The 10,000-nt window shown below is 37.3% G+C and overlaps 1 protein-coding gene across 1 annotated transcript; it reads right to left on the bottom strand.

The window, feature by feature from the left end:
• Positions 1–1,345: 1,345 nt before the first annotated feature.
• On the bottom strand, positions 1,346–8,392 carry LOC125025005 (trypsin-1-like). Its single transcript, XM_047612836.1, has 4 exons — positions 8,337–8,392; positions 7,094–7,289; positions 5,528–5,822; positions 1,346–1,894 (listed from the first exon to the last, which is right to left on the bottom strand). The coding sequence occupies exons 1-4, from the start codon at positions 8,380–8,382 to the stop codon at positions 1,637–1,639; spliced, it is 795 nt and encodes a 264-aa protein (XP_047468792.1). The 5' UTR covers positions 8,383–8,392; the 3' UTR covers positions 1,346–1,636.
• Positions 8,393–10,000: the final 1,608 nt, after the last annotated feature.

Consider the following 10,000-nt stretch of genomic DNA (forward strand, 5'->3'; position numbering starts at 1 on the left):
GAAACTCTACTTCCCTTTTTGCCTTCGAAGTTTTATGTGGCCTCGTTCTTCGTGACGGATTATGTAAATTATTCAGTGTACTTGTGACTTGAAGTATCCAAGTATCCATCATCCATGTACGTTTGCGTGTGTTCAAGTCCGTGTATTTATATACCTTTTACATATATGGGCCCTTTATCGTCTGTCTCAGGGATTGCAAAATGACTTCTGCAGCTCTCATGCCAATACCATGACGAAAGAAGGAAGCCTGACCGCTTTGGACCGGTTCTTAATGAGACCACGGACCTAATCTTGGGACCTATTCCAGTCCTTGCAACATCTCTCCTTTGTGCAACATTTCCCCTCAACATTTCCGGGGAAGAACCTCTCCTTTTCGCATTCCAGTTATAGTTTTTTTTTTCACCTTTTTTCTAATTACTTTTTTTTATTTTTTATTTAGCATTCAATCGATTTCGAAATGACTGTAGTTACTGAGGAGATGGACCTTGACTTAGGGTACGTTTTTACCCCTGCTCCTCCTCCTTGCACGCCAACACCTTCTTCCATTCTTCCTCCCTTTTTCCCCTCCTCCCTCTCCTCCCCTTTCTATCTCCCTTCGTCATTTTCTCGTTTTCTGTTTTTTGCTATTCCACCTCACTGTTTTCCTCCTTACGCTTCCTTTCCTCTCTCTTATCTTCGTCCGTTTCTGTCCTCCTCCCTTCCTTCCTCCACCACTGTTCTCCCTCTCTTCCTCCACTTTTGCCCTCCTCCTCCTTCTCCCCCTTTATCCTCCTCCCTCCTCTATCTCTGTCCTCCGCATCCCATTCCTCTACCTCTCTCACTCCCCTCCTATTCCTCCACTTCTGACTTCTTCAGTCTGTTCCACCACCTCTATCTTCGTTTTCCTCCACCTCTCTCCTCCCATTTCCCTCCTCCTCCCTCCCGTCCGTCTTTGTATTCCCACTCCCCCGCCCCTAATCTTTTTATTGAGCTTCCCTGGGGCAAAATAGCCATTTTAAGTGTTTTAGTGTCGGCGAAGCACGATTGGCTCCTCCTAGCAAATTAATAACTATAAATTGCGGGTATGAATAAAAGTTTATTTTCTCTCGGACCTATTTTTAGGCTCAACTTTGAAACGTCATTCTTTTACTAGAATTCAGGGAACGCAAAGGTTGACAGATGATACCAATAATGATGATAAATGATAATGATGGCATCACAGACAACGATGCCAACTACTGACGTCGAGAACCAGATGTAGAATAACAGAGCATGTTATTGATATAGTACGCTGGCTTGTATATTAGTGATGTTAAACACCTTAATATTCTCATTTAGTTATTTCATAGGAGACATCATAACAGGGTGAGTTAGCAGATTTTATTGCTTAAACATCTTGGGAAAAAAAATGACAGCTTGTATTACAAAATCTGTTATAAAAAAAAAAATAGTTACAAAAAAACAAAAAAAAAAACAATAACATGATTAAATTTCCTTTAGTTAAATTCTCTCTTGAAACGATAAATTTACCAGAAAAAGTCTACTTCCGAACTTTCCTCTTAACAGACAACTTCACCCGAACTTCTTTCCTCTGAGCTTCACTCAGAAAGGCCAGCGAACTTCCTTAGAACTTCTATGCGCAAAATTCTCTCAAGCCTTAAACAGCGTGGGCATCAACCCAGTCCCTGTAGTACGCCACTTCGGTGTATATTCCGGGGTAGTTGGGGCGAGCACAGCCATACCCCCAAGACGTGAGTCCGTGAAGCTTCCCGCCGCACACGAAAGGTCCTCCTGAGTCACCCTGGCAGGCATCCTTACCTCCTTCTGGGAGCCCTGCGCACAGCATAGAGTCGGCGATCTCCGTCACGCCATAGGACTGCCTGCAGGTGTCGTCGTCTACGACAGGGACGTCCACCTGCGGAATGAGGGTTCGGAGTCAAGAAACGTTTGTTGTTCTTATTTGTTTGTGTGAATAGATTGATAGATAGGTCTGCCACACGTTATTATTAGAGAAACAAGCTTAAAATGGAGAGCCAGATAAGTTTGATTCAGTTAGCCCCCAAAACGTGTAATCAACGTTTTCTTTCCTGTGCAAGCTAACCAAGCATCCCACGAGGAGACGTTTGGAAGAAAACTACAAGAACCAGGACAACTTAACACAAGCTCAAGAAGAAGGAGAAAAAAATGTCTAAAACAATAAAAAAATAACCTTGAGATCTTATGGAATGGCGTACCCTTGGCCATGACGCAGTTATATGGAAAATAGATTTTTAATGAACAGTTTCGTAAATGACTAGGTATTTGTTGCGGGGAAAAAATGTCTCATCTGATGATTTTTTTCTGCTTATCTATCTATTTTTATCCCTCAGCCCTGATTTTAAAAATTCATATCTGCTAAATTATTCATTTGAAGCTCTACATAGAGTTAAGGCATATAACGAAAATCAAAATATATTCCAAACATTTCCCAACACAGATTTCCTTCATTTTCCCTTCATTAAAAAACAAAAAGATAAATATAACAACTATAACTGCACCGACGAATAAAACACGAATAAGAATTTTAGAATACCAAATAAAAGTAACATAAATGTTTACTCCACACTAAACAGCCGACCCAAACGCACACAGCGACCCTAAATACACAGCTTACTCCCGCTAGTACTGTTGTGGTTGATATCGACTGACCCTTTTTTTGCTACATATGTTCGCGGAAACGATTATATAATGGAGACAAGCGCGGTAGGTATTTGGTAGTTATTAGATAGCTATTGAAGGTTATTAGATAATTTCCGTGAACTGAATCAGAGTGAGTTTTAGTGAAAGGATTCGCTGCTCACAATCATTCCCTCTGCCTTATTCTTGTTCGATTGTTATTGCTATAGTTATTATTGTTTTTGCTATCAGTATTATTGTTATTATTATTATTATTACCATGAATTTATTATTATTGTTATATGGTAATTATTATTATATGGTAATTATTATTGTTATTATTATTACTTAATTGGTATTGTTTTGTAATTGTTTTTGCTATTGTTGCAACCATTATTATTATCATTATTATTATTGTTATTATTGCTGTTGTTACTGTTATTATCATTATCATCTTTATTGATATATCATTATTATTACCTTTATTGTTATATCATTTTTATTATCATTACTGTCATAATTATCATTACTATTATCAGTATTGTTATCATCATCATTATTATTATCGTTGTTATAATTGTTATCATCATTTTTATGATCATTATTAGTATTAGCATTAGTATTAATATTAATATTATTATATCAACATTATTATCTTTATCATTATCATCATCATAATCGTAATTATAGTTACATTATTATCATCATCATTATCATCAGCATCATTGCCATTATTATTATCAATATCATCATTATCATTATAATCATATTATTCAAATTCGCGTCTGCTATCCGTTTTTGTTTTACCATGATCATCAAGTCCTACACTTCATGTAAATTACCTTACGGAGAATATCCTTTTCAACGAAGAAAAAAAATGGAGAAAAAAAAGTAAATAGATATAGTATATTTTATGAATAAAATTAGACTGATTATCATCTTAGCTAGTATACCTTAGGGTATGTTTAAAAGCATTAAATTGAGGATTGCAAACTAAGTTGAACATAAATCTTAAATCTGATTAGTTACATTGGCCTGTTACTGGAAAAATGTTGTTTATGTTTACGTATATAACATTTCCATTTGTTATATATGGTATGTTGTATAATGTTTGTTATAAGCTAGGTAAGTGCACTACGTAAGAGAGGTAATTATGTTAAAGATCAGAGTTTGGAATCGACTAAATATTGTTCAATTTAAGTATATAAGCCATGAAGTTTATTGTGTCTGTGTTCTCACTGTCTATCGATATATCTATTGATCAGTGTCTGTTATTTCCTTCTTTCTTTCTCACTCATTTATTCACTCTATGTGTCTGTCTTTTTAGATATCTATGAGTCAGTCTCTGTCTTAATCTTTTCTCTAATCCACTCACTTTGGATCAATTTATCTGTAATCTATTCAGATGTCTGTCTATCTATCTATAAGTGTATTGTCAATTAATCTCTCTCTCTCTCTCTCTCTCTCTCTCTCTCTCTCTCTCTCTCTCTCTCTCTCTCTCTCTCTCTCTCTCTCTCTCTCTCTCTGTCTGTCTCCCCCTCCCTCCCTCCCTCCCTCCCTCACCCCCCCCCTCTCTCTCTCTCTCTCTCTCTCTCTCTCTCTCTCTCTCTCTCTCTCTCTCTCTCTCTCTCTCTCTCTCTCTCTCTCAATGAGGGCTGAATTCCTTCCCTTACCTGATTTAATATTGCCGTTATCATGAGATATAGCAGTGTAATAAAAGTCATCAATCCATTTTTCTCGTCTGATTAGAAGGCGTAAGACACTAGTGTTTGATTACATTTGTTATTATGATGCAAATCGTTAAAGATATGAGGTAATTACCCTAAAATTATGGAAATAGTTTGCTTGCTGGTTAGATTTTCGAATTGCTAGTTATTTGACTATAGAGACGTTATTAACTTGATTGGTAGTTAAAATTGATAGATCGAGCATATTACTGAAAAAAAAAACGTTTTATATGACGGTTAGAAGGGAAAAAAGATAAAAATCCTACTCAGAACACACACACACAAAAAAACAAAAAAACATGTAACTCAAAAAAGAAAAAAGAAAAAAAAATTAAACGACAAACGAAAACGAAAAATATTTTAAAAATATGACCAGAAAAGTATTTCTGTATTTCTGTCACAACTGTGCATTAAATCTTCGCAAGATTTATATCAGCCTTTTATTCTACCAACGCATGATTTGTACGAAACTGAACTACATCTACTCGAAATTTGGATGAAAGGAAAAAAGAAAGAAAGATGATTAGTGACGTAAAGAAAACGTATATGAGACTTGTAAGATGATCGCACCGTCTTGTAGTCTTACACAAGGAACCATGTAATTGTGTAATATACTATTCAACGCTATGTGATCATTTATCTTCTTTGCGGAGAACATTTCTCGTTATTTTTTTTTTTTTTTTTTTTTTTTTTTTTTTTTTTTGACAGTCTACCTAGAACATGTGGAATTGATTTTCTATTTTGTTTTAGCTGAGACTGCAGAGGAGCATATAATTACTATGGTAAGAAGAAGACATACACGTGTATGTGTGTGTGTGTGTGTGTGTGTGTGTGTGTGTGTGTGTGTGTGTGTGTACATATATATGTAAATATATATTTATATACTCATATAAATATATATATGTATGTATGTATGTACATACACATACACATACATGTACACATACACATGCAGACACACACGCAAATAAAATGAAATATATATTTGTATGTATGTATGTATGTGCATATATATATACATATATATACTTATAAATGCATATATACACACATGTATATACATATATATCTTCCTGTATACATGTTTATAGACAGAAAGAGAGACAGAAATAAATAGATGAAGAGGAAGGCAAAGAGAGAGAGACAAACCACCTTCGCGAACTCACCTTCCTCAGAATATCGGGAATGAACCCCCCTTCTACAGTCGTGCCCCAGCCTGTGGTGGTGCACAACTCCCCAGCCGCCACGAATTCGCCCTGTGCCGGGAGCTCGATGGGCTGCACCATGCTGTTCATGACGAAGGGCGTGGCGAGCTTGATGAGGGCGATGTCGTTGGTGATGGTGTTGCTGTCGTAGTGTTCGTGTTCGATGAGGGCCTCGGCGGCGCTCTCCTGCTCGTCTCCGGAGGCAACCGAGAGGTCGTATTCTCCAGCTACGATGAAGATCTTTGAGGCGCTCTGGCTGGGAAAGGGCGGGTGGGGAGGGGGAGGTCAGATGACTTTATTTTATGGGTTGCTGTGTTAGATGTTTATATTGTTGGGGACTGTGTTATGTTGTGAGGATGAATGTTAATGTAGGTATTTTAGATATTCTCAATGCTGGGGATATCCTTAATACTGCATGGACGAATATTTATGTATGTATTTTAGATGATTATAATGCTGTGGATTGTGCTATGCTTTGAAGACGAATATTTATGTAGGCATTTTAGATGTTTATTATACTGGGGACTGTGTTATGCTACATAGATGAATGTTTACGTAGGTATTTTAGATGTTTATTATGCTGGGGACTGTGTTATTATGTTGTGAGGACGAATATTTATGTAGGTATTTTAGATGTTTATAATACTAGGGACTGTGTTATGTTATAAGGGCGGATGTACGTGTGTTTATGTTAGATTCTATAATGCTGGGGACTGTGCTATCCTATGAGGAAGAATATTCATATGTTGCTATGTTAGATAACTATTGCTGGAGTTATATGATTATATTGTGAGAACGAACATTTATGTTGCTATGTTAGAAATCTATAATGCTGGGGACTGTATTGTACTGTGAGGACAAGCACTTACGACAGCATTGATTATGTTGCTGTATTAGATATCAGTAATGCAGGGGGCTGTGTTATGCTAAGAGGATGAACGCTTATGACAACGTTGTTCATGTTATGTCATGTGCGTAACGTGTTGGAGAAAGGCATTGGGAATTTGCCATGGCATAGGGTTTTGAACGAATTTATACATACTATATTATCTACTTATATTTAGTATTTGCATTAATTTGTCTTTGCTTTTTATGATATACTTATATTGTGTTGAAGTTGAACTGACTTTTTCACTGTTAGATATCGGACCGCCCTGCACAAGCAAAATCAGTCCCCGTTATATGCATTCTGTCTGTAGTCCCTCAGTTCCTATTACTCATACACGCAATATCGCATTAAGAACCATATTACACGGACTACCAGCCACACTCTTAGAATTCACCGCATTCTAATTACCCATTTTGCGCTGCCCAAATCACTTTCTTTACCCACCATTACCTTTCTTCTTCTTCCTTAACCTCCTCTTTAAGCACTAACCCCATAACCATCCTTCCTCTCTCATCACTTTACTTTCCCACCACGAATTCCTTTAAAACGCTAACTTCCCTCTCTCTCCCCTCTCTCTTTCTGTCCCTAATTCCCTTAATCTTCCGACTCCTTCTCTCCAACAACCCTACTTTCCTTACCCATGGACGCAGTGACCAGCCGTGACGATGTAATTCTCATTGAAGATCGACCCACCGCAGGAGTGAGACCTTCCGAAGATGCTGTTCCTTTGCATGGAGATCTGGTGGGGGAATTCGCCAGGAGATGCCTCTACTCCCCCCACGATTTTGGGCAGGCGGGGGAGGGCTCCATCGAGACGGGGCACGTAGGGCACTCCTGTGGGCATTTGAAGAATGGGGTTCTCATGTAAGCGCTGCTGGGAATTGGTCGAAGGTAGGCTAGGACTCGTGCCCAGGTTGGCATAAGGGTTTTAATTGTGGGTGTATTTATGTTTGCACACGGGTTGGTTGTAATGGGCAATGGGTATATATGAGTGATTTAAATGCAATGGATGTGAAGGGATTTAAATGCAATGGATGTGAAGTGATAAAACTGAGGATTAGACTGATAATGCTAAAACATTTATACATAGAGATGGGTTAATATGAACGTAATATAAGTTCCTTGTAGATAGGTAAATGTGTTTAATTTTAAGAATATAAAACAAAAACGTTTCGTATGTTTGTGTGGGAGATATTTTAGAAGTTTGGAATTGAAGTAAATATCCAGGTTCAAGTTAAATAGCACCATGACTTTGTGTCTGTGTGTATGTGTGTAAGTGTATGTTTATAGAGACAGACAGATATATATATATACGTATGTGTACGCACGTGCGTCTGTGAGTGTCTGCAGGGAAAATATTAATATTCACGATAAACTGATAATTAATGGCTTTTATACTTCAAATAATTTATTCCGAACACGTGATATTACCACAAAGTACCCCCCCCCCCCAAAAAAAAAAAAAAAAATAATAATCAAAACAAAAAATAAGATAAAATAAAATAACAGTGATAATAATGAAATGAAATAAAAATCATAATAATACATTAAAACATTGCTTATAATAAAGAATAATAATAATATATACATATATATACACACACACACAAACGTATGAACAGATGGCCTGAAATATATAAAGGAGGGAATACTATAGGGGGGGGGGAGAAGAGGGGGGGATACAGGAGGTGATATTTGTCACATTGAAGGTCACAGTGACGTTGCTGTGATGTTGCATACGAATATTTAATAATAAAACAATAATTAATATAATAGATCATGAAAATAAAGTAATAACAATAACAAATAAAACATAAAACTAAAATACCGAAATAAATGATAAAATGTTAATATTATATGTGCTCAGTCCCGTCGACTTACCCGCAGCGAGAGCAACGACAGCGGCGAGGAGAGTAAACCGTATCATCTTTGCTATCTGTGTCTGAGATTTTTTTCTCTGTCGTTATTATATAGAGAAGATTCCCCACCCCCCCTTACCCCATTCCCCCATCATCTCCCCCTGCGACCTCCCCCACCCCTGGGAATTAATCTATGTGTATTTACTATCAGGGGAAATTTCACCTGGTTATCTTGATTACTATTGTTCTCTGTTGGTCTGTTTGTCTGTGAGGTGTGGCTTGTGAATAACTGTCTGTCTGTGGGTTTGTCTAGCTGTTGGTTAATTTGTTTGTTAGTTTGTTTGTCTGTTGGGTTCTGTCTTGTCTGTCTGTCTGAGCAAGGCTCTTTGTCAGGCCCTGTCTTGTGTTCACTCTTTCTCTTTCTCTCTCTCTCTCTCTCTTTCTCTCTCTCTCTCTCTCTCTCTCTCTCTCTCTCTCTCTCTCTCTCTCTCTCTCTCTCTCTCTCTCTCTGTCTCTGATTATCATAATTTGCCACCAACTTCAGTCTTTTCATCATTCACTTTAGCAGGTTTTATCATAACCTTCACCATCCACTAATTCTTCTTCTAAATATAGCTATGATCTTTTCTATTAACTTTCTCCTATCACTTTCCCTCCCCCTCCCCCTCTCCCCTTCCCCCCTCCCTCCCGTCTTCCCCTGTATGAGGTCCAGCTGTTCACTTCTCAGGGCTTTTCCAGGTTATTATTTCCTTATCAGCAACTCACAGGGTCATTTTACATTAGGTATATCTTACACGATGTTCTTGTTTATAGATCTATCTATGTATCTATCTATGCATATTCATATATATACATATATATATACAAATACATACAAATACACATATACACACATACAAATACACACACACGCACATACACACACACACACACACACACACACACACATACACACATACATATATATATATATATATATATATATTTTTTTTTTTTTTTTTTTTTTTTTTTTACAGCCATTCATTTCTCTGCAGGACAGAGGCCTCTCTCAATTCACTATTTAGAGGTTATATGGCAGTGTCACCCTTGCCTGATTGGATGCCCTTCCTAATCAACCACGGGTCGGCGCGCTAACACTTGTGCCACGACGGTGACTTTCCCTACGCCACCTGCGTTTGACTTCTCAAGGCTTTATGTCGTTTTCTTGGGCTCGAGCTAGCAATTAGAGCGCAGGCATTTTTACGACTGCCACGACGGGGAATTGAACTCGGGACCACGAGGGTCGGAGTCCAGTGCTCTAATCACTGGACCATCGCGGTAGTCATATATATATATATATAAACATATATATACACATATATGTATAGATAGATAGTTAAATAGATAAATAAGTGTGTGTGTAGTTGCGCTTGTGTGTGTGAGTCTATACTATCTCTCTCTTTCTCTCTCTCTCTTTCTCTCTGAATATGTATATATATACAGAGAGAGAGAGATAAGATTGATAGAATAACAGATTATTAGATGGATAGACAGATAAATAAAAGTAAAGCACTTCATAGTCTAACCATTGCGATTGTAAAAAAAAAATAATTGAATGAAAAATAATGTGAAAAAAAGAAAATTCCCCTGCTATCAATTCTTTGTTATTTAGTGTTAACATTATGTTAGATATTTATACGTAGAAAA

This window comes from Penaeus chinensis, chromosome 4, assembly GCF_019202785.1.
Source record: "Penaeus chinensis breed Huanghai No. 1 chromosome 4, ASM1920278v2, whole genome shotgun sequence".
NCBI classification, from domain to species: domain Eukaryota; kingdom Metazoa; phylum Arthropoda; class Malacostraca; order Decapoda; family Penaeidae; genus Penaeus; species Penaeus chinensis.

What these genes read in the sequence shown, in the direction of transcription:
- LOC125025005 (XM_047612836.1), bottom strand. Translation starts at nt 8,382, where the DNA reads ATGATACGGTTTACTCTCCTCGCCGCTGTCGTTGCTCTCGCTGCGG. An exon ending in TGTCGTTGCTCTCGCTGCGG is followed by an intron (nt 7,290 to 8,336) that starts GTAAGTCGACGG and finishes AAATGCCCACAG; the next exon opens with GAGTGCCCTACGTGCCCCGT. An exon ending in GCTGGTCACTGCGTCCATGG is followed by an intron (nt 5,823 to 7,093) that starts GTAAGGAAAGTA and finishes GCCCTTTCCCAG; the next exon opens with CCAGAGCGCCTCAAAGATCT.